Source organism: Pinus tabuliformis, chromosome 9 (genome assembly GCF_031772625.1).
Source record: "Pinus tabuliformis cultivar Carrire ecotype Pingquan chromosome 9, CPIR1, whole genome shotgun sequence".
NCBI classification, from domain to species: Eukaryota; Viridiplantae; Streptophyta; class Pinopsida; order Pinales; family Pinaceae; genus Pinus; species Pinus tabuliformis.
Window position 1 is genome coordinate 1,741,470,528 of NC_142307.1, and position 25,502 is coordinate 1,741,496,029.

The following is a 25,502-nucleotide window of genomic DNA, read 5'->3' on the forward strand; positions in this document are numbered from 1 at the left end:
GCTGTGGGATTGTTCATCTAGTGATTAATCAGCCGGAATATCTGTCTCTGAGGAGAGGTACTACTGCCGAGGGCATTCTCTGTTGGGTGAGCCATTTCTGGCACCCTAGTTGTATTCTGAAAACTACATAATAATAAAACCCTCTAAATAGCTGCACCGATTTTCCCGCATTGGGTTTTTCCAGGGACATTGGTCCAAAAATAACAGTGTCACTTGTGTGCTTGTTTTCTTTCAGTTGATGATCTGTAGATGTTGATATTGTACTTGTGTTTATTTTCAGTATTTACATGGTAAATAACTTGTTAAGTAATTAAACAAGTAGGAAGAAATAAACCAGATAGTACAGGAAGAATTTCTAATGGGTTAAACTTAGAAATTCCAACATGGTATCAGAGGGTGATTGCAGATCATAAGAAAACTAAAGGCATCAACCGAGCAGAGCATTTGCAGCAGATTCAGTTGTCCCGAGTGACAGAGCTGATCTTTGCATAAGGCGACAGAGGAAGGAGTGATGCAGAGGGACTGCGTCATCATTCTGGGCCAGAGAAAGGCAGTGCAGAAGCTAAGGGAGGAAGAATCAAGCTCACGCGGAGCCACACAAAGGCCAGGAGGGCTGATGCAGTTGGTTAGGGGAGTTGATTTGCCGATGCCAGGATTGTGTAGAGCCAAATGGCTCAATACTTCAGTTGCTGGGGTATAGGAGGCTATCAGTAATTTGTGGAGCAAAGCTGGTGGGGTACTGTGGTCAGAAGAGAACCTAACAGGGCAAGACCAAGGTGGAGGGAATCGCTGCCGAGGCGGATTTCTAGCCAAGGAATCCAGAGCAGTGGTGCAGTTGCATAGATGATCGGACTGGGGCAACTTGATGTTGGCAGAGGGGTTTCCAGAAGGGAAATCAAGACTCAGAGGGAGTCGAATCGAGAACTCCCAGACGGGAAGTTGAGAGACTCAGCAAGAGTCGAATAGAGGACTTCCAGGAGGGAAGTAGAGAGACTCGAAGGAGTTGAAAGAAGAGAAGCGAGACGGCCGTGAATGGGCCGAGAGATCAGGATAGGCTGGACGAAGCGTCCAACTTTGTGGTCTAGAAGGCCAGGATCTTGTCCATTCTAGACAGATATCGCATCAAGGACTTCGCCTTGAAAGTGATGGCAATCCTAGTTGACCCAGTTGAAAATGAGAAGTACGAGGAGGCAATGGCCAGGGCGAAGTGCATCATCCTTGATGGGGTCAAGGATCATGTGGTGCCACATATTGCCGAGAAGGACACGGCAAATGAGATGTGGGAGGCCCTGAAGAAATTGTACCAACATACTTTCGTGTAGAGGAATATGTTACTTAAAAATCAGCTGCAGTCATACCAGATGCAGAAGGGAGAGCAGATAGATGTCTTCCTCGGTCGATTGAAGGAGATCCGTGACCAACTAACTTCCATAGGGGCCACGCCGGATGAGGAATTGATGGTGAGGACCGCACTGAACGCAGTTTCAGAGGATTGGGAGGTATTTGTCCAGAGCATACTAGGCAGGACGAGCTTTCCGGATTGGGAGGAAATGTGGTGCGGCTCTTTGTCAAGAAGAGATTAGAAGGGTGACTAAGGCGAGGAAGAGTGGCAAAGGGGTCAGAATCAAGAAGGAGGAAGAAGAGGATGCGGCTCTCGCATCTACGGGAAGCAGGAGAAGACAAAGAAGAAGGACCTCTCCAAGATCAAGTGCTTCCATTGTGGGGAACTGGGTCATTTTGTGAACCAGTGTCCTAGGAAGAAGAGTAAAGGAGAGGCTTTTGATACCAAGGTAGCGCTAGTGAGGGTGGAGAAAGAAGTCGAGGAGGATGACGATTGTGCCATGAGTGCTCATGTGCCACTTGAGAAGAAGTGGGGAGACATCGAGCTGGAGTCAGGAGGACTACAAGCGATGAGGGGCAGAATCCTTGAGGTACCCAACCTCTTGGATTATACCTTGCTACGGAAGCCTCGAAGAAGAGTAGTAGGACTAGCGGATGTCGGTAGAAATGGATGCAGATGGAGCGGCAGAGAGTGCTATAGTGCTAGAGTCCCCGGATAGCTTGAGGCTAGCAGGCTACAATAGTGTGAGAGGCACGAGAGTGTTTCACCAGTGCAGGATGGCACAGAGAGGTGCGCAACGATGCGAGATACAGGGAGTTGTTGCAGCAGCACAGAGGTCAGTAGAGGGAGCACTTGTTAATGGCAGAGGGAGCTTCGGCAGCGGGAGTGATTCTACCCTGATAGGGATGTAAGAAGTTAGGTGGATCAGTTACTTACTTCTCAATCACTGAGTTGCAGTGTAGTAGCAGTATGCAGTAGCATGATGCAACATGATGAGAGGGGGACGCAGTGTTGGGAGGATGGACTAGCAGCAGCACAAACCCAGAGGGAGCTGCCGTATGGATGCAGCAGTGGCAGTGTCGGGGCCATGTGCAGTAGTACAAGATGCAGTAGTGCAGAGGATGTTGGGCAAGGAAGCCTAGAATCAACACAAGTACCGGTGCCGGATAATTAGTGTGATACTCAGTGGGGAGTATTACTAGAACACAGTCCTTGCTAAGAGGGAGTGTTGATTTGGGGTAGCATCGGATGAGCTCTAGCCATGAAAATTTGTGGAGAGGCTAAAGCACATGAGATCTCCAAGACCCAAAAATGGTTTGTGCAGATTCTAACCGGTTTGGGAGATATTAAAATAATTAATATTTTTAATGGAGTTCCTAAGTCTAAAACTTAGGAAAAATAAAATATTAATGGGTATTAATATAAAACTGGGTTAGAAGGTTCCAAAAGTCATGGATCAAGCCAAATCTAATCCTAGTCATTGATTAGAGATTTAATCTCGGTCATTGAAGGACCAACGAGAAAAATATAAGAGGAGGCTTGAGGGTGAGTTGGAAAATACACCCGAGTGATCAGTCATTCATTTTGCTAGAGCAGGGTTTCTAAGCAAAAGTGAATCAGTGATTAGTAGCGAGGGGCAATGAATACATAGCAGAGAGGCAGAGTTAGTACCAGAAAGACAGCGCAGAGCCTGGAGAGGTTGATGCAGAGGCAGCTGGGTACTATGCAGAGGCAGCTGGGAGCAGCGTAGAGCTAGGAGAGGCCAGCATGTGTGACGCAGAGGGTCTGAGGGCTGGCGCAGAAGCTTCAGTAGCTGTGCAAAGGCTAGCAGAGTTGACACAGGGCCAAGAGGTAGCACTGGGAGGACTTTCATGGGATAGACTGGTTGCTGGTGAGCCGGGTAGGGTGATGCAGTCCCTATTAGAGTGACACAGAGCAGCGGAAGCTGCAATTGTTGCTGTGGGTTCGTCCATCCGGAATATCTGTCTCCGAGGAGAGGTACTACTGCCGAGGGCATTCTTTGTTGGGTGAGCCATTTCTGGCACCCTAGTTGTATTCTGAAAACTGCATAATAATAAAACCCTCTGAATAGCTGCATCGGTTTTCCCGCATTGGGTTTTTCCAGGGACATTGATCCAAAAATAACGGTGTCACTTGTGTGCTTGTTTTCTTTCAGTTGATGCTCTGTAGATTTTGATACTGTACTTGTGTTTATTTTTAGTATTTACATGGTAAATAACTTGTTAAGTAATTAAACAAGTAGGAAGAAATAAACTAGATAGTATAAGAAGAATTCCTAACGTGTTAAACTTAGAAATTCCAACACAGTAGTGCAGTTTGATCTAGATGGAGGAGCAATGAATTCGGTAGTTGGTGGTCGGGATTTTGATCAGAGGGTCTAGTGAATCAGTTCCAGAGCCAAAGAGAAGCAGAACTGCATTTTAGGAAATTCGAGAAGTAGCAACAGTAAGGCCTGCGTAGAGGTTTACGCAGAAGGGAGTGAGAATTGCTAAGGGGCTAGTTTTGGGAGCCGAAATCAGCTATGGGGTGAGGAAAAATCCTCACAATATTTTTTCCAATGATTCTCTCAGATTGGATTGCTACTTTGGCATCCAAATTATTGTAGTTGGATTTTCTGCTGCAAATAATAATATAAACCCTTAGTTGCTGCAACCTGTTTTCCCACATTGGGTTTTTCCGGGGACTTTTATCCAAAAATAATGGTGTCAATTTTATGTATGTGTGCTAGCATTTCTCAATTTCCAGCGCTTTTATTTTCCACAGTATTTATTTTGGTGAAAATTGTAGTCGTGAATTGTTCATTGTTTTCCATAATAAATAAACTACACAATTAATTTTATAGTTAGAAGAATTAATTCCAGTTGCGGCAATAGTTGGCCCCCAAAGAAATTAAGTACTCAACCTCCAAGTGGATCAAACTCATCCTCTTAAAGGGAAATTAATTTCTTCTTCAAAGATTCTTGGAACTAGGACTCCTAGAATTGATAGAACTGTAAGAGTAACTTGGCCTTTTAGGAATAGAGTGATCGACACCTACAAATTATATAAACCCTGCAAAATATTTTCTTTGGTACCTGCTGCAAATCCAAACTTGATAAGAAAATAAGTCACCTTTTGCAATGGACCAACTAGGGTGGCATAGGGAATCCATGAAAATTGGCAAGGTACTATCTATGGTGGTAGAGATTGTCCATCGACACCAGTTGAGGATCTCGCCTGAAACCCTCTTGTAGGAACTCACTTGAGCTCGAACCAAACACAGTGAGAAATTACCAAGAATAGAATGATCCAAAATGGTCTCCATCATCCCTCTAAAAGAATTTTCTGGATCTTCTAAAAATTTCCTTTTTATTATTTTATTGATTAACTCACTTATCCTCCCCAAATAACTGTTTCCCCATTCTTTTATTAATAATAATTTTTCCCCTTTTATTATAATAGTATTATCATAGTGAGTTGGGAAAAACCTCCTTTTGTGCCCATAATAACTTCCTTTTTTGGAGATGAGTTATTCTAGTGGGAATATATCACCATGCTTAGGAGATTGAGGACATCACAATCCTGCCCCCAAAGATTCCTTGTCCTCAAGCAATGCCATCACCAATCTCCACTTCAGCAATTGACCCGAACTGAATTTAATACCAGGATCCGAGATACGGCATTGAGTCACTCCATGCCCACAGTTGACCTCTCGATTCCTTTTTCCAACAGAAGATCTCTCCTTGATCCATGCCTAGGAAGTGTGCCTACTTCCACTAGCAATATTCTGAAGTTTCAAACGTAAAGCATAGTCATGGTTCACTTCCTCTGCATAGAGTATGTTTGGAAGTGTCACCACTCATTTTCTTAGTTGTTGATAGTTTTTTTCCATGCATATGATACATCTCTATGATAACCTGGACTGGAGGAAGTTGTACTAATGTACTACCCTTTTCATTAGAAATAGAAAATTGTAATTTTTCTGCATTCATATCTTCCACTTCGTTGGTTGCCACTTTGCTATTGGCTAATACTCCAAGGCTAGACTTAATAGGATCCCCTTCTTCAATGTCTGATGGTTTTTTGCTATAAGCAATCTGGACGCAACCAGCCCAGGATTGATTAGATTCCTTAATATCCATTTTTTATGTATTTACCCTTTTATCACAGAGTCAATAGTGCCATCACAGATGATTGTCAACACTTGCAGGGGTTTCTGAGAGAGAGAAGGCATTATTCCATATAGAAAATGAGTGCCTTCCTTTTTTATCTCAATAAAATCCTCTGCAGTGCGCACTACACTGAAATACATGTATTGTTGTGCAACTAATGCCAATGGGAGCATGCAATCCAAGTCCCAACAAAATTTTATGTCATATGCAATCGGATTGAGAAAGGTTGAAGCTACAATTCCATATCTCTTATTATCATTGTTTCCATATCTAACATTTTATAATAGACGTCTCCTAAAAGAAGATACAACTCTTTTGTCTTTGAAGTACGATAGAAGTACACTTCTTGTTGATCCTTTGACTTGCAAAAGAAAACTCAATGTCTTGAAGACTTTCCGATTCATTGTCATCGAGTTTTAGTCCAGAAAGGCACAACTGATAACCATTTTGAGGTATATACACAATGGACTTGTGTTTGGGAATATTATCTTTGCATGGGAGGTGTTTTAGCTCAAGTGTTGAAATCCCCTAAAGAAAATTTAGAAATCGCTCGTATATTTCCTTCAGTTCGTCCAACTCTAGACAAGTCTTGAATGCAATCATTATTCCATATTTGTTTTTATTGCTTTGATTAAAGTCAAAGACTCCATTTATTAGTTCATAGATATGGACAAGCTCATAGATATCACAGGTTTACCCAAGTCCGAAGGAAAGAGTGTCATCATGGTGGTAGTTGATAGACTTACCAAGTATGAACACTTTTTTGCATTATCTCATCCCTTTAAAGCCATTACAGTTGCTACTACATTTATGGAAACAATTCAAAAGCTACATGGAAACCCAAAGTTTATTGTAAGTGATAGAGATCCCATTTTCACTGGAAAATTTTGGACAGAATTATTTTCTTGTTTGGGTACTCAGTTAGCTCATAGCTCATCATATCATCCTCAATCTGATGTGCAAACTGAGATAGTGAACAAATGTTTGGAAGGATATCTTCATTGCTTTGTATCTGATAAACAGACACAATGGGTCAATGTTGATTTGGGGTAGCATCAGATGTGCTCTAGCCACGAAATTTGGTGGAGAGACTAAGGCACATGAGATCTCCAATACCCAGAAAGGATTTGGGCAGATTCTAAACAGTTTGGGAGATATTAAAATAATTAATATTTTTAATGGAATCCCTAAGTCTAAACTTAGGGAAATTAAAATATTAATGTGAATTAATATAAAACTGTGTTAGAATGGTCCAAAAGTCATGGATCAAGCCAGATCTAATCTTAGCCGTTGATTAGGGACTTAATCTCAGTCGTTGATTTGTCAACGAGAAAAGTATAAGAGGAGGCTTGAGGGTCACTTGGAGAACACACCAAGAGATCAAGATTTTGACTTTCTGGGGCTGGGTTTGCTAAGAAAATTGAGAGAGTGATCTGGAGTTGCAGCTGAGAGGCAGTGAATATAGAAGCAGTGAGGCAAAGATAGTGTCGGGAGGATTAGTGCAGTAGCCGGGAAATCTGACACAAAGGGCAGAAGACGGAATTGCAGGGAACAACTGGAACTGCCGGGAACAACCGGAACTTCTGGGAACTGCCAGAACAACTGGGAAAGCTAATGTAGAGGGTAGAATCCGGAATTGTCGGGAACAACCGGAACTGCTGGAACAGCCGGGAAAGCTAATGCAAAGGGTAGAAGCCAGAATTGCCGGAACTACCAAGAAAGTTAATGCAGAGGGCAGAAGCCGGAACTGCCGGGAACTGCTGGGAATAGTCGGAACTGCCAAGAACTGCCGGGAAAGTTGACGTAGAGGGCAGAAGAGGTTGACGCAGTCCCTAGAGGCTAACGCTGGGGTTTTTTGTGGGGCATATTGGAGTTGAGGAGTTGCTGAAGTGTTTATTCGGGGTTTTAGCCAGCGCATCTGTCTCTGAAGGAGAGGTACTACTATCGAGATTTTTCTCTATTGGGTGAGCCAGATTTGGCACCCAGATTGTATTTTGAAACTGCTTAATAAATCAAACCCTCAGATAGCTGCACCGGTTTTCCCGCATTAGGTTTTTCCGGGGACATTAGTCCAAAAAGAACGGTGTCATTTGTGTGCTTGTTTATGTTTCCTTCATTTGATGATCTGTAATGTGTTGAGCATGTACTTGTGTTTATTTTCAGTATTTACATGGTAAATAACTTGTTAATTAATCAGAACAAGTAGGAAGGAATAAATCAGAAAGTACATGGAGGGTTTCTAACTGTTAGACTTAGAAACTTCAACAGTCAAATGGTTGCCTCTGGCTGAATGTTGGTATAACACCTTTTTCCATACTGCAGCAAAAATGACCCCATTTATGGCACTTTATGGATATCTTGCACCATCCATCACATCATATTTAAGAGAAAATTCTAAGGTTCAAGAAGTGGAAGATCACATCGAGCATCAACAAGAAGTTCTCCAACTTTTAAAGGATAACCTCACTTTGGCACAGAATAGAATGAAACAACAGACATATCAACATCGCAGCAAAAGAAGTTTTGATGTAGGTGACTAGTATTTCTATAGCTACAACAATACAAAAAAATGTCCCTCAAGCAAGCTAAGAAGGATAATAAATTATCACCAAAGTATTATGGTCCGTAAAAGGTGTTGCAAAAGATTGGTACTATGCATGCAAATTGGATCTTCCTGTAACTTCCCGAGTGCACCCAGTTTTCCATGTTTCATGCTTAAAGAAGGTTATATGTGACAAGCTCCTAGTTCAAACAATATTGCCAGAACTTGACGAGGAAGGAAAAATCATATTGGAACCTGAAGCAGTCACAGAAACAACAACTCAACAGCTACGAAATCGATCAATTTTAGGGTATCTCATCAAGTGGAAGAACTTACTCGCTGAGGATTCCACATGGGAGGATGAGAATTTTATATAGAATCATCCAAAACTACTCAAGCGTTGAGGACAACAATTTTCTGAAGGAGAGGGGCATGTCAGGTCCCTATAATACTAGTGTATTCCCTTATTATTATTGTCATTGTAGCCCCTGATTGTTATTGTTGTGCCCATGTTGTCCCCATATTATTATTATTGTGCCCATAGAAGCCCACTATTGTTATTGTTGTGCCCTTACATTATTATTTTTATGTCAGCTCTGACTATATTGTGACCCTTAGACTCCTATATATAGAAAGGAGGTTTCATCATTTGTATCATTCAAGAATTGTTCATTTGTGTAATGTAAAGGAGGTTTCCCCCTCAAAGAGGTTGAATTTGAAGTCATTGATCTATCATTTCTTCTATTTTGTGAGCTCGTTGCATAACACGTGCCATCTCCCTCGCATGCACGAGCATGTTGTTATATTGGAGGTGGTTTTGAATGATGGCGCATTGTGAGATAGAGATTACAAGAGTCGAGGTTTATTCCTCGGCCTCATGTAGCATATTGTTTGATTTCTGGTTCGCGGGGGCTCTCGTGGTGTGTTTGTTCCAAGGGATTTTCCTGTGGGAGAGGTTGAATTGGAGATCACCCCTTGTGTGTTTTGTGATGATGAAGTTTTGGGTTCAGGATTTTTGCTAGTTATCATGGTGGCGAGCTCGTCCTTGTGGTCTGGCATATTGGGAATATAAGTTCTGGTCCTCAGCTCTAACTTTAGGTCTTGGTAAGCTTTTAGTTTTCCGCTTTCATTTGGTACTGCCATTTTCTTGGGCATATCTATCTTAGCTAGTTTGTTAATAGCTTCATAATTAAGTGTCCTCTATATGTTTGGCCTTGGGTCTCGGGTTTTGTTAGCAAGCTCTATTTGTGTTACATCGTGGGTGTTTGTCTAGCCAACTTTTCTTGTGTCGCGTTGTGGGTGGTAGGTGTAAGTGGTCTCTTGTGGAGCGCTGTGCTTGCCTCCCGAGGTTTTGTGCTTGTGTCTAAGAGTTGTGTTGTAGTCCTTGGGTTTGGAGTTTGTGGTTGGTCTGGTGCCAGGAAGGGGCATTGTATGGGTCAACTGGTGGAGGATTTTAAGTTGGTTGTGGAGTTCGAGTCGCCTCTCGTTTGTGTTGGTGGTCTTCTTTCCAAATTCAGTCATTTCATTTGGGGCTATTTTGACGACTCTGTGTTGGTGTCCTAACCTAGTCGAAAAAAAGAGAAGTTGGTTTGTTTGTCCTTTTGCATGTAGGGGAAATCGCTATAAAGATTTTATTCAACCCCTCTATGACTCCAACATGCCTCCAAGGCAACGATAGAGAACCAGGAGGGGTGGGGACAGTGTTGATCAGCTTGGTCAGAGGGGGGCGAGATTGTTTGCCCATGAATTGGTGGCATCCTATTTCAATGTCATCCCTCCTGATGTGCGTTTGGAAATAAGGGAATTGGAGGTGAAGGTGGGAGAAGAAAGGAAGTCACTTTCTAATTCAGAATCACTTGAAGATTTGGGCGAATGGGTGTTGAATCGGGGACACACTAGAGGTGGGAAAAAACAGTTCTTAAATTCAATGCCCCTCCACTGGCAAATGAAAACACTGTTGGGCCTCGTTCTCAGAGACAAACAAGTGGAGAAATACAATCTATTTGTGTCTATGGAGAACGTCAAGAGAATTTTGAGGAACCTGCGCTTCAGTGTGGATGGAATTGATGCCTGCCTAAGACATGTTGAAAGCCGTGTACCCTACGAGTCAAAAGGTGGTGACCATGGTGAGTCGTCTGGTTCTAGTGTTCGTGCTCTAGCGACAATGTCCTCATCTGATGAAGACTAGTGTTGAAGGGCTGAAGCTAGTTGGGTTGGTTGACTTCTCAGATGGTGGTTTTCGTGTCCAGTTTTTTCCCAGGATGGGCACTTCTCCAGTGGGATTATGATGACATATGGTGTCAAGGCCTAGTGTTTGGTATGGTTGCGACTTTGTTTGTAATGTTGATGTTATTTTTTATGGCTCCAAAATTCAATGCGTCTCCTACTATGTGGGTTTTGAGAGAAGGCTCTGGCCACTCGTATGTCCAATTGTAGTATGCAATGGCTCTAGGTTTTCCTGTGTGTATCTGGCAAAAGTCTGTAAGCCCCTTTGGGCAGTGATTATGTAAATATTAGTATGGAAGTCGTCAGTTTTTGTTGGGTCTATGCGTAAGAGGGTGGAGTTCTATTGAAATTCCCTCGGCCCGCATTAGTCTATCCATGTATGTCTATTTTTTTGTTTACTAATACTAGGCTTTGAAATTTACAAAAAAAAAATGAGAAAATTTCTATGGATAAATAATTAATTATTTAAGTACTTAGATCTAATCTGATCCATTGATCTAAGTTGGTTTGGATTTACTCCTATCCATTTATCACTTTGGAGATTGAAGATTCATATTTTTTTCTCAATATGAAATTATATAAGGAGCCTAAGGGAGAGGATGAAGACACATTCATTTGGAGAGATTCCAGCACAATTGTGAGAGCTAATCGCAGGTTTAAGAGGTTGAAGGCACAAGGAAAGAGTTACAAAAATTTACCAAAGTGTACGTATAGTGATCAGACACACATGGGAGGTCGAGTAGGGGTTGAAGAAATTTTTCTAGGTGTCGCATGTGTCAGACCAAGTAGGATATTTTGACACATGGGAAGGAGCCATGAGGATTTTAGGAAGTGTCATGTGTGGGAGAATGAGATTGCTATTGCTGGAAATATTTTGAATATTTCCAAGTTCATTTCTACTCTAATTTATGTATTTCTGACAATCAATTTCTCCAGTAAGAGAGCCTCTAATTCCAAAAAAAAATTAATGTAGTAGAACTTGTTTAGGGGAATTTCATTGTGATTTTGTGGATTTCTAAGTTAAAACTACCATAGTATTTATGTTTTACACTTTTTAGATTTTATTTTACAGCAAAAATTTATTTGTTGAATTAAAGTAATTTATGGGGATAAAATAGCTCTAGGAAACTTAAATCTGAACCCGGTACTGATAAATTAACACCATTGAGGGTTTGTCTCCATCAACCAATTGAAGAACCTTTATGAAAATTTTAGTAATGGCACACACTTCATCCACTCCCTCCCAAAATGTCTCTTGGAATAGTAGATAAATATGGTCTACCCATCCACTTTATTGCAAAATGAACTAGGGTACCACTTATCTGAAATAAATGTTCTCTTTACCTCCAATGTGCAAGTGTAGTGAGACTGGAAATAAATGAAGATAGTGGAAAAATGTGTGACTATGCGATGCAAAAACTCCTTGTTGCTTGTGAATTTTCTCAACAAGCTAAGAAGAAAAGCACGATTATATGTAAACTTTGTATGTTACTAGCCTATTCAATGATATCCTTGATATAATAATTTTTTCCTCTATCCTCTAAAATCAAATCAATGCAATAAGCAACATAAGGAGACGAAAATAAGGTCAAATGCCTCACCATAAGAAAATTATCGGAAGTCACATAATTAGAAGCATTATCTATTATGACATTGACAACATTCTTTAAACCTATCTCTTAGATGAACCCATCAAACAACCCACGTAATAATGCCACATATTTAACATATGCAGATGAATTGACAAGTCTAATAAACATTGTCCTCCTAGGACATTAACCCTAAAATTAAAAATGGTCTTACCTTTCCCATTGACCATTGCCTCAAAATCTAGCAGGTTTTGTGAGAGGGCTCACAAGACAAGGACTATACCAAGGGAAACCACTATGAGGTGGAGGCCCACTGTCACCACAGCTCACCACCTCTTATGCTTTAGTGGATTTTCACCACAAGGTTGGCTTCCCTATCTGGTCACCTATTTGGTATTCAAAGTCTTAGGCTTAGAGGTGACAAGGATAGGCTGAGGAAAGGCACTCAGCTTAAGGACAAGGCTAAAATCAATGAAGACAAGGCAAAGTGTACCCTCCAAGAGGCTTATCTAGGGTACTTATGACCTCAGGTTTAATGAATAGGCAAGGATGAAGGTTTACCAAGGTGCATATGGCCAAGAAAAGTCTTGTTAAAGATAGATATGATCAACAAATGGAGAAAAATTCCTTCATGAAGCCCTAGGTTGAAGCCTAGGGTAAGGTTAGGCTTTCCCTAGAGCAAAATTACTTAGCACTTGTGATGTCAAACCTAAAATAGAGGAATTTACCATGGGAAAGAATTGAGTTTCAAGAAATGAGACACAAACCACGTGTAGAACCATTCCATAAGTCAATGCACTCTTAGTTGAATTCAACCCTAGCTCTAGACTAACAGTTTGCCTTGAAGGGTTGAAAATGCAAGAAATAGCTCATTTTTAAAATATTTTTTTATGGTGTGATCACCTTGTGAAGGCCGCTGCTTGATACTTGGCTAATGGAGTCTAAGGGAGACCTACTAATGAAAAAATCAAACCCTATTATGGAGTAAGGGCAAGAAAAACCCTAGTTTTCAAAACTTGAGCTATCATTTTATGGGGGAGAAAGTCATTGAAGAGAGCTTAACATGAATATTCATTCAAGTGATTGTCTCACATTCTTTAGGATAATGCATACAATACTTTGTCAAGATTTCATAGAAAAATATGCAATAAAGTTAGCACATAGAAACTGTAACAACAACCATTCCATGCAATAACCATAAAAAGATATTCAACATATAGAATACTTACAAGAAATGCATGAACCAATCCTTTATTATCCCAAAATGATGTCTCCACAACAAGAGAAGGTCTCCAAAAGAAAAATCTCCACAATAGATCACATATCCACAAGTATACAAGACTATTTCAGCTAAGGCCAAAATCCTATAAGGAGGCTGAGTTATCAACAAGTGATGATGAGAAATGAAAATGAGGTGACCTTTATTTATATGAGGTCTAACTCAATGAATTCTAACTAATGAATCTCCTAAAACAAGTTTTACATGAAATAAACTTTGGGTTACAAGTCAACCCACTAGCGCAATGTTAAAATAGACCGTAAATGCCCAAACGTGTGGGCCATATCCTAAACAATGTTGATATCCTGCCCTTTTAGGGCTCAAAATGCCATGTCGTGGTGTGACGAGGTTTGAAAATGTGCCACAGTGCCAAGATCATCCAAAATTTGAGGATTTTCCCTCAAATCCTTCTTTGGGGTCCTAAATACAACTAGGATGTCTCCATGTCATTTCCATGGGTCTCCAATGGTCAAAACATGGCCTCCCCTTTTCAATGTTAGGGCTCCTTCAAGTGCAACAAGCCCTCCCTAGTCTCTCAATGGAATACCATCCTCATTTGGGCTCTAAATCATGACCTGCCCATCATGTAGTTTCAAGGCTAGCCTAGGGGCATGCTAGGTCTAGTGGTGTATGTTACTACTCAATCTAGCAGGGTCCTAGCTGTTGAGAAATCTAGGGGCAACTAGAGTTGGTGATTTCTCTTAACTTGATAACTGCTTGTGATGTATTTTTACTTAACTTGATTATCTTTCTTCTTTCTCTTAATTATTATTAGTATTCTCTTCATCAAACATCTACCAAACCGTAAAGAAAAATAAGACAAAGGACACAAGATATAGGCGATCAACCAAGGCCAAAACCTCTCCAAGTGAGAGGAAAACCTACAAGAATTATTCTCTTATTATAGGCCTTCAATTAACGAATTCTAAGACCTATGACCCTTGAACAAGACCCTCCAAGATCAATTCAATTCTTTCCAGTAACTTTTGCAATTTCGATTTCCCAACAGATTCTTCTGCAACTTCGACTTGCCCAGTAAATTCTTCTACAACTTCGGCCTGCCCAACAAATTCTTCTGCAACTTCGACTTGCCTAGAAAATTCTTCTGGAACTTCAACCCAACAGTTTTCCAGCACTTTGGCTTTTGCAACAGCTCTTCAAAACTTGGACTTGCCCAACAAATGTAGAAACCCTAACACAAGAAGAGAGAGAGAGGCCTAAAACTTCGATCTTGCTTTTCTTCTACTCTTGTCCTTTTCCAGCTTCTATCTTGAGGAGATTGAACTTGCTTGAGTGTATTTCCAAATGAGTTGGAGTCCCTTCTTATATATAGGATTTTGAGGGTTACGAATTGCTTTCTTTAGGCCAACTTGTCCCTTCATGTAGGTTGACTTGATCTTTATGCCATGACGAGGGAGGGTCTTTTGACTCTACTTTGACTCAAATAAAATTTCTTTACAATATGTAACATGCCCAATGGGTTTTCAATACATGACAATGACTCAATTGACTTTATGTCAAACCTAGAAGCACTCAATGGGTGCTTGAATTAAATATAAATTTCTCTTGAGCATGAAACCCATGCTTCAAGAATAACAATAATAACTTTATTTTTCTCTTTTTATTAAATACGTAAAATCATGATTACATGTCATTATGAAGACCGAACCTAGTTACATATTTCAACACTCACACTTAACTAGGTAGGTATTCATAATCCATACAAGGTGCTTGGACATTCTCAATCTGAAGAATTCTCATAAGAAGAGTCAGATTGGTAACCTATCTGTTTAGCATCATATCAACCAACATTTTCACATAGCAAGGCCTTGACTAACAACTCTATCTCACCCATATTAATAAAGATATGGGCGAGAAGCTTCTAAGAAACAAGGATCAAGTCTGTTTTAATCTTAGCCGTTGATTAGAGACTTAATCTCGGTCGTTGATTCATCAATAGGAAAAGTATAAGAGAAGAGAGTCATTTAGAGACACACCGGGCAAATACTCAGTATCCCAAGGGAAATCGATTTTCAAGGAGAAAGACTTCGATTTCAGAGGGAGAGTTGCAGGGTGAAGGAAGAGGAGGGTTTCAGCATCAGTCAGGGACTGAGGAGGAGGTGACGCAGTGCCTCAGAGAGACAACGCAGAGGGAGAGCTTTGAGAGACAGCGCAGGCAGGGATGAGTTTTCACGAAGCCCCTCACGCAGATGACGTAGTCGTCAGGCAGATGATGCAGGGGTGACCCAGTGGAGGCTAAAGGGTCTTTGGGGTGTTAGAATTTCTCCTAGCCGAGGAGGAAAATTATCTCAAGTGTTTTCTTGAAGGTTTCTCTATGTCTTGGAAAATTATTCCTTGTAAAGAGATTGTTGCTGAAGAATAATAAATAAACCCTCATCTGCTGCACTAGTTTTCTCGCATTGGGTTTTTCCTGGGACAATTATCTAAAAATAACTGTGTTGATGTGATTGATTTTTGTTCTTGTATATCACTGTTATTTTTCTCTATGCTATTATGTGATATCTGCAGTAGAATTTATTTTAATGTTTGCTGAAGGGTTTCGTAAACAACTTATTGTGAGAAATAAGTACGAGAAATAAATCAGTTACTGTAGTAGAATTTCGTGTTAGAAATTTTCACATTTAAATTCTCAATGATTATGTATTTTGTTGCTGATATGTATTGCACTTGATGCCATTTTGATATATTCACCTTTACATGGTATATAGATGAGCAAACCTTGCATATTTTGCCTCTATTGGTTTGGAATCGTGGTCTTAAATCTTAAAAATAGTTTTTTTTAATTAAAAACTAATTATTTCATGTATCTTTTTAAAGACTGGTTCATTTAGACCTCAACAGTCCTAGTTTGAAACCCAGTTTATTAGGTGGACCGGTCCGATCACCGGTCATAGTTTTTAAAACTATGCCAAATAGTGCCCTTCCTATGACCCTAAGGTCTCAAGGGAGGTCCCACTGAAATCGGGCTAAAGATTAACCCCCTAGTAATGTGAGAGAACAAATTTACAATCAAGATCGGTCAATCTTTCAGATTATTCCTTTATCCATGCTAAATTCCCAAAACAAACTAGTATAAGCACTTGGTTTCAAAATGATCAAAGTACCTTTTGAATAGTAGCCCACCTTTGTCCAGGTGGTAATGCCATATGGTCAGAGGTATGTGGCTGATGCAGGTGGTGGAGGCACATGGCATATCATCATCAAATAGTAGTTGTCAAGGGTTGTTGGTTGGTTGGCTATCTGGTTGGTTGTCAAATGTAGGAGAAAAGTTTTCTCCTATGGGGTCACCCATTTTGGTGGGTAGCATATCCAACCATTTGACATCATGATGCATACGGTAACTTCCATGACTTCCTAAGCTTAAATTTGTGAGTGCAATTGAGCTTTTCATTTTAGGTACAAGCCCTCTCAACTTGTTAGATGTAGGTAGGTTGGGTCAACAACATCAAACATAGCATAGTAGACGGGTTCTTCTTAGCAATGCTAAAATATCTACCTACAAGCTTTTCTACTTTTTGGTTCTCCCTTATTTTAAACATTGGCCTAATAGAAGTATTTTCCCTAATGGTGGTTCTCAAGATGCAAAAAGTGAGCTTATTGAAGACATTGTGGATGGTGAGGTAGAGGAGAGCCCATTTCTTTCCCTGACCCCTGAATGTTCTTGTTGTTCTTGCAAGAATCTTAAGTCTTAAAGCTTGTTCTCTTCTTTATTTTACACAGTTCATTAAGATGTTGGCTAGAAATATGGAAAATTTATGGGGTTGATTTTTCACATATTCAGATTTATGCCCAGGAATTTTTGCAAGCTGGTATTTCAAGTAGCTGATTTTTCTAGTCACTCCTTCCTACACAACTTGCAAGCCAACTTTGGTTTATTATTAAGTTCAAGAAGCACACCATATTCCCATAATGGGTCTAAATCCTTAGAAATTTTTGAGGGGGGGTGAATAAACCGAAGACACAAAAAGGCATGGAAACCAACACAAGAATTCTGCAAATAAGAAATCAGACCTATATAAATCTCCCTTTAAAAATCAACAAGGAAATTCAATGGACATTGAAAACCCTATATTAAAACTTGGAAACCAAACAAAAAAGTTAAAAATGTTAAAATTCTCACATACCTAGGAATATGGAAATGGTAAAATGGGAATCAATCAGCATTCCACAATAAATCTGATAATGTCAATGACAACATTTGATTTCCCTCCTTATGTTGTTAGAATATGATGAATTTCTCCTTTGATATCAATCCCTTGTTTCTGCTTTCAAAATGAGCCAAAAAATGTCCTAAAAGTGGATTTTATAGCCCACTTGTCATGGACCAGCTATTTTTTCTATCAACTTGTACTTTTTGGTGATATAGAGCAATATATTCAAAGATTGGTAAAATTCATGATTTGTTAAATTGATAATTTTTTCCAGGTTGAGAGAACTAAGATATACTGTGATGTCGCCAATACATTGATGATATTTGCAACACTAGTCAAAGTCATTCCTATTTTATTTCTATCAAAATTTGTACAGTGAGTACCTGTAGCTACCTGTACCTTTTTATACAAAGTATGTTTACGGCATGTATCTTTTGGCAACCTCTCATTGCAGACTGCATGTCCCCTTTCACAACCTATCCCTCCCGCTGAGTTGTCTCTTTCTGTAACCCATCCTTTCTTAACAGTTCCATAACTACCTGCCCTTACAAATTGCTGCCATAGCACTTTTTCTATACCCAGTCTACCTTGTGAAGTCACTCGTTAAATTTGTCTCCCATATGTTTAGGGTTTCCAAATATTGAATATTAGGGTGCTATATCATTCACGTTAGGAATTTTCCCCTAAGAATGTTTCATATATTATACAGCATCAAGAATGATGCAAGGTTATGGACATTTTTGTATTGTACGATATTCTTCCACTAAATATTGTTTGTCAAAGGAAAGAAAAAAATGATAACCTCTATACAGTTTTTACCTAATAGGAAAATATTAACTTGGAATTGCACCATCATTTTACTTCTATGAAAATTATGTTCATTATCAAGTAAATCATTAGGTTATTCAACTCTTTTGATATAGAGCCATTTCAAATTTTTGAATGAGAATCAATTGATACGTTGTATTAGTTTTTGGCCAATGTTTTTAACAATTACAATATCTCTACATAGTGTTTTACCATCTATTGAGTCTAATTTTATCTCCAATCTTACAGGTGCATCGAGCTTGTATGGAAAGAGAAATAATGGCAACGTTGGACCATCCTTTCCTTCCAACACTTTATGCATCTTTTCAGGTTGTGTTTGTTTCCCTTTCCTCCTAAAATATGGTTCATTTACGAATCAATCAACGTAGTCCAACAAGATTAATTTGGTGTTCTCAACCACAAAGAAAGCCTTGATAAACAAAGTTATCATATATAATGGTGCACGTGTTTTGCATGTGAGTTCTACTATTATTGAAATTTTGAGTCGAAAGTATTATTTATACTGATAAAATGGGTGTAAGATTGAATGTTATAAGGGAATATGGAAAGTGTATTATTTGTTTGTTTGTTTGTTTTGTTTGTTTGTTTGTTTATTTGTTTTTTTTTTTGCTTTTTTTGCTTTTTTGTTTTTTTGTTTTTTTTGTTTTTTGTTTTTCCTGTTAGTTTATTAGTAATCATTTATAATTAAGATCATCACGGGAATTTTGAAGTCTCAAATGGGTCTTTTAAGGAAAATAATAAAATAATAGTTAAAATAATAAAATAAGGGATGAATTTCTTAAGGAAAAGAAATAAAACTATTCTTTTATTTGTATTTTTGGGTTATCTTCTTGTGGGTTTAATCAAATGTCGAGTGAATGCATTGGTTGGATCTAGACTTCCATTCTACATCCAATGAGTACCCACTTTGTATAGTTTTCAATAGCCCCAAACCCCAAAAAAAATGAAATATGTAGAGTGGGTACTCATTGGATGTTGAATCTAAATCTGCATCCAACCAATGTCTTCTCTTGACATTTTGAGTAAATATATAAAGAGATAAGCCAAAAATACAATTAAAAATAGTAGTTTTCTTTATTTCCCTCCAAAAAATATCTATCCCTAGGGATGGCATCATCATCTTGAATTTTATTGGTTCTTTTAAAGTTGATTTTGTTAGTACATTTTTTGTTTTGAGGCCCCTTTTGCTTTAAATTCCCATAATGATTACTCTGAGGTTTTTCTTTTTTTCTTATTATCCAAGATGATCCACATTATGGAATATTATAAAACTTGGGAATATCATTTATTGCTTCTTTGCTTGTTGGAAAATCTACCATCATTGATAGAATTCAAGCAAAAAGAAATATTTATTGCTCCCTTTGTCTCTTCACCCTTTAGGCATTAATTTTAATACCATGTCTGATAATTTTCTTCCACAATTATTTTATACCCAAAAATTATTTTACTCAAATAAAATTCTGAACACTGTTGGAAAATAAATACATTGTTATTTTTAACTTTCAAGAATAAATTGCAGTGGAAATAAAATACGAAAATCAACTACATCCACAATAGAAATTTCTGCCCAACAAATCTTCATTCAATTTATTAAATCTAAAAGATTATTTCCTCGATCCATAGAGAATGCATAGAAATTACAACAAACCTTGAACCTAGATTTCAGCCCACTAGATTTTCAACCTCCAAAGAAATTTGGCATATGGAAATTTGACCCTCCTGGAAAATTAGGCCCTGGAAAATCTTGGCTTTCACTCGCACTAAGAAAACTCAACTCCCTTCCTCCATGCAAACCTTGTTGGAAAACACAGTGTATCTTCACAATCTTAGCCTACACAGAAACCACCTCTCTCTTACAAGTTTCAGTTGTGAAAATTCCTAAACCAGAATCCCTACTACAACAATTGATGATATTACTCCTATTTGTTAAATTCCTCTAAACAAATTACTTGCAGTTTACTACAGAAAATATCGTAATACATACACTACAACCTTCACTTAATTAAATTATATGCGGAAACAAGAGACTGAGCAAGAAAGAAAATACAACACAATGGACACTGTTGTTTTTGGACAAATGTCCCCAGAAAAATCCAATGTGGGAAAACCGGTGTAGCAGCTATGAGGGTTTATTATTATTAAACAGTAGTAAAATCTGAATACAAATTTGGATGCCCTCTCGGCAATCCAGTTACGAAGGATAATCCTGACAGCGAGATTTGTGAGATTACCTCACACTATCACTATGAATCTTGGCTGATCCAGCCCCAGACAGATTGCACCTTGGCTTTTCTGGCTGCCTCTGGGCATTGTCTGCATCATCCCAACATCAAACTTACTAGGGACAACGTCAATCCTCTGGCTGGTCAATTTGCTGCCCAGGTGATTCGATTTCTTCCTCCCAGTCTTACACCTTGGCTGTCAGTTTCTGAAACTCGAATTCCCTATGCAAATTTTGGACTCCCTCTTGGCTTCTACGCTGCCTCTGCGTGGCTCTGCGTTAACCCCTCTGGCTCAGCGCTACCACTGCTGGATCTCCCTTTTCCTTTTCTGTTGAGTATCCTCTGACCAGGAAAGATTTCCCTTCGGATACTATCCCTGCCCCTCGCTACAAGAAATCCACTCGATCAGAATTTCCTCCTAAGAACTTCTCACTTTAGAAATTCGATCTCTTGATCTCTCGATGTGTTTTCCAAATGACCCTCAAACTCCCTTAAATAATTTTCTCGTTGACATTCAATGACCCAGATTAAAAGTTAATCAATGGCTAAGATCATTTTAGCTTGATCATTGTCCTTTTCTAGAAGTTACATCCACAATTAAATTAATACCCATTAATATTTTTAATTTCCTATGTTTAGACTTAGGGTCCCATTAACAAATATTAATTGTTTTAATAAAATTGTCTATGGGTGGAATTTCCCAAAACGCTTTCTGGTTCTTTGGAATACATGTGCCCAAGCCTCCCTGCAAAATTTGAGGCCTAGAACACAACCGATGATACCCCAAATCAACACCCCCTCTTAGCGAGGAATGTGCTCTAGCAATATACATTATTGCATACTGCTCTGACTCTGAAGCATCATCCTCTACACTGTTAATGTCTGACATGCTGTCCACCAAATATTGCACTACTGTTGTAACTGTACTACTGCTGACACTACCACTGCCAATGCTGCATCAGTACTACATCTCTCTCTCAAGTGTTGCATCTGTGCTGTTGTTAGCACTGTCACTGCGAACTACCACTGCACTGCACACTGTCGCTGCTATTCTATCAGCAACGGAAAAACTGTGAAAATTTCTGAATCCAACAAATCGGAAATCCTACTACATTAAATTGATTTGCATTACCTACTTGTTTTCTTCAGTTTACTAAGTTATTTTTGTTGATTTGGGGTAGCATCAGATGTGCTCTAGCCACAAAAATTGGTGGAGAGGCTAAGGCACATGAGATCTCCAATACCCAGAAAGGGTTTGGGCAGATTCTAAACAGTTTGAGAGATATCAACATAATTAATATTTTTAATGGAGTCCCTAAGTCTAAACTTGGGGAAAATAAAATATTAATGTGAATTAATATAAAATTGTGTTAGAATGGTCCAAAAGGCATGGATCAAGCCAGATCTAATCTTAGCCATTGATTAGGGACTTAATCTCGGTCGTTGATTTGTCAACAAGAAAAGTATAAGAGGAGGCTTGAGGGTCACTTGGAGAACACACCAAGAGATCAAGATTTCGACTTTCTGGGGTTGGGTTTGCTGAGAAAGTTGAGAGTGATCAGAGTTGCAGCTGAGGGGCAGTGAATACAGAAGCAGAGAGGCAGAGATAGCACAAGGAGGATCAGCATAGTAGGTGGAGAGAGGGACGTAGAAATAGTTGGGGTTAGCCAGTGTTGTGCTGGAATAGTCGGGAAAGCTGACGCAGAGGGTAGAAGCTAGAATTGCTAGGAACATCTGGAACTGGCGAGAAATATGCTGCAGAGGGCAGAAGTCGGAACCGCTGGGAACAATCGGAACTGCCGGAAACTATCGGAACAGCCAGGAAAGTTGATGCAGAGGGCAGAAGCTGGAACTGCCGGGAACAGTCGGAATTGCCAGGAACTGCCGGAACATCTAGGAAAGCTGACGTAGAGGGTAGAAGCCGGAACTGTCGGGAACTGTCGGAACAGCCAGGAAAGCTGACGCAGAGGGCAGAACCCAGAACTGCCGGGAGAACTGACGTTGGGGTTTCGTAGGGCAGATTGGAGCCGTGGAGCTGTCGGAGTGTTTATCTGGGGTTTCAACCAGAATATCTGCTTCCGAGTAGAGAGGTGTTACTGCCGAGATTTTTCTCTATTAGGTGAGCCGGATTTGGCACCCAAATTGTATTCTGAAACTACTTAATAAATCAAACCCTCAGATGGCTACACCGGCTTTCCCGCATTGGGTTTTCCCGGGGACATTAGTCCAAAAACAACGGTGTCACTTGTGTGCTTGTTTCTATTTCCTTTAGTTGAGGATCTGTAATGTGTTGAGCATGTACCTGTATTTATTTCCAGTATTTACATGGTAAATAACTTGTTAATTAACAGAACAAGTAGGTAGAAACAAACCAGTAAAGTGCATGAAGAGTTTCTAACGTGTTAGACTTAGAAATTCCAACATGGTATCAGAGCATGGTTGGAGATCATAGGAGAACTGAGGACATCAACCGAACAGAGAAGCAACAATAGAAAACAGTTGTCCTGAGTGACAGAAGCTGTTCCTAGCATAGTAGCAAGGAAGGGGTGACGCAGTGCCTGTGTCATCAATATTGAGCCAGGAAGAGGCAGCGCATAGGCTGAGGGAGGCAAAGACAGGCTCACGTAGAGCCACCCAGAAGCCAGGACGGCTGACGCAATTGGTTGAGGAAGCTGATTTGCCGGTGCCAAGATTGCACAGAGCCTAGGAGCTCTAACCTTCAGTTTGTTGGGGTTTAGGAGGCTGTGGGTAAGTTGCAAAGTGGAGTTGGTGGGGTACTGTAGTCAGAATAGTACCTAACAGGGCAAGGCCAAGGTAGAGGGAGTTGCTACCGAGGCGGATTTCTAGCCAAGGAATCTGGATCAGTGTTACTGTTGCACAAACGATCAGAGAGGGGCAACTTGACGTTGGCAGAAGGATTTCCAGGTGGGAAATCAGGACTTGAAGGGAATCCAGAAGAGAACTTCCAGACGGGAAGTAGAGAGACTCAGCAGGAGTTGAACAGAGAACTTCCAGACGGGAAGTGGAGAGACTCAGCAGGAGTCGAACCGAGAACTTCCAGGCAGGAAGTAGAGAGACTCAGCAGGAGTCGAACAGAGAAGTTCCATATGGGAAGTAGACTCAGCAGGACTCGAACAGAGAACTTCCAGACGAGAAGTAGACTTAGCAGGGGTCGAACAGAGAACTTCTAGGTAGGAAGTGGAGAGACTTGGAGAAGTCAACAAGAAGAGCATAGAGATGGCCATGAATGGGCTGAGGGATCAGGACAGGTTGGATGAGGCATCCAACTTTGTCATTTGGAAGGTCAGGATCCTTTTTGTTCTATGTGCCATGAGTGCACACATGCCACTTGAGTGGAAGTGGGGAGACATGGAGCTGTAGTCAGGCGGACTATAGGCGATGAGGGGCAGGATCCTCGAGGTACCCGGCCTCTTGGATTAGACCTTGCTACAGGAGCATCGAAGAGGAGTAGCAGTATTAGCAAATGTTAGTAGAGACGAATGCAGATGGAGCGACAGAGGGACCTACAGTGCAATATTCCTAGGACAGCGTGAGGCTAGCACGCTGCATGATCCGAATTTAAACAGGAACGCAATAAAATATAGAGATAACCATAAAGACAGATATGCAGCGGAAATAATACTTCATTTCATTAATGGGAAATACTGAAATATGCTTACAAATAGAAAGAGAAATAACCCAGCTAGGGCGATGGTAGCTTATCTCTGAGAAGAGATGTGTCGGCTACATGCCTCTGAACTGTTTCGAACTGTGTTACAATGAGGCTCGAAGGCCTATTTATTGTTGAGAAACAATGGAAAACCCTTCACATCCCAAAACCTAACCCTAGAAGATGAAACGCCAAATTGTGGGCCCCGTTTGGATCAGTGTGGAAAAAGTCGGGAAAAAATCGGGATTAAATCCCGATTTTTTTATTTTTTTGGCTGGTCGATTTTTTGCCGATTTTTTCCCAGTCGAAAAAATCGAGATTAAATTGAAAAAGTCGGGATTAAATCAGGACTTTTTCCAAAAAATCGTGGTATTTTTTTAATGATTTTTTTTTTGTTTGAAAAAATCAGGATTTTATTGAAAAAATCGGGATTTTATTGAAAAAATCGGGATTTTATTGAAAAAGTCTGGATTTTTTAAAAAATGAATATTTTTGTATTTTTTTTAATTTTGCCGACTTTTTCGAAAAACTCCCGACTTTAACGACTTTTTCAACTTTTGGACCCTTGCCGATTTAATCCCGACTTCGACTTTTTCCACATTGGTTTGGATAAATTGGTACATCAATTTCCCGGGGTCGTAACTTTGGCATACGATCTCCGTTTGACGTGTACGATAGCTCGTTCGAAAGATCTATCCGAGTACTATCATGTGTTCTGTCATGACTGTATCCCTTTGTTGCTGCTGCTGCATGGAGGAACCCTTTGCAGGGGTCATGGATGTAGCAACGATCTTCCCCTTACTTTGGGAGTGAACTAGACAGATAAATTCCCTGGTCTGGGAGATGGGCTTGCTGCCTGTTGACCACTACCGGTCAACTGCCCATGTAGTACACTACCTCTTCTTTGCAAAAAAGGGGTAGCGCTTGATCGACATGTCCGTGCCATCCTGCAGTCATCAACAGCTTGATCGATTTATGTTGTAAACCCAGTCTGCATGTATGAAATGTAAATAATCTTAGCAGATATGAGTCATGTATGTAGCTTGCCTGGGTGGACCTAACTTTCTAGTGATAATCTACGTCCCGGAAGGTTTTTCGTCTCACCGATCCATGATCGGCAAAGTTTTCCTTCAGCCTAACCCCAAAGCCGGGATGGATTTTGTCATTAGAATCTTAGGAGAATCCTAGTGTGTTAATCTGCTAGATTATAATTGTGTCGCAGAACTGGGTGGTTTATGAGGGTCTATCTTAAATGGATTTTTCCCCTTAAGATGTAAATTGTAAAAGTCATGATGTAAAGTGTCTTGAGGGTTGGAAAATGTTTTAAATCTCCTCATGAGTCCTAAGTCCTAGGTCCTAGGTGATTTTTTCCAAAGGCTAAGTTCGAGGATCCATTTCAAAATAAATTAAAAATTATATATATATATATATATATATATATATATTTAAAAAATAAATAA

General features: G+C 39.9%; 1 protein-coding gene across 5 annotated transcripts in view; it reads left to right on the plus strand.

Annotated features, from left to right (window-relative positions):
* The window catches only part of LOC149155677 (phototropin-2-like), a 536,047-nt gene that overhangs the window by 259,893 nt on the left and 250,652 nt on the right, over positions 1-25,502 (plus strand). For 4 of the 5 annotated variants that reach the window (XM_089445887.1, XM_089445885.1, XM_089445889.1 and 1 more), the window contains exon 15: positions 18,379-18,459. The exons of the other annotated variant lie outside the window; for it this stretch is intronic. In XM_089445887.1, coding sequence (XP_089302013.1) covers positions 18,379-18,459 — 81 coding nt within the window. The remainder of the gene's footprint in view (positions 1-18,378; positions 18,460-25,502) is intronic. 5 annotated transcript variants of the gene reach the window in all.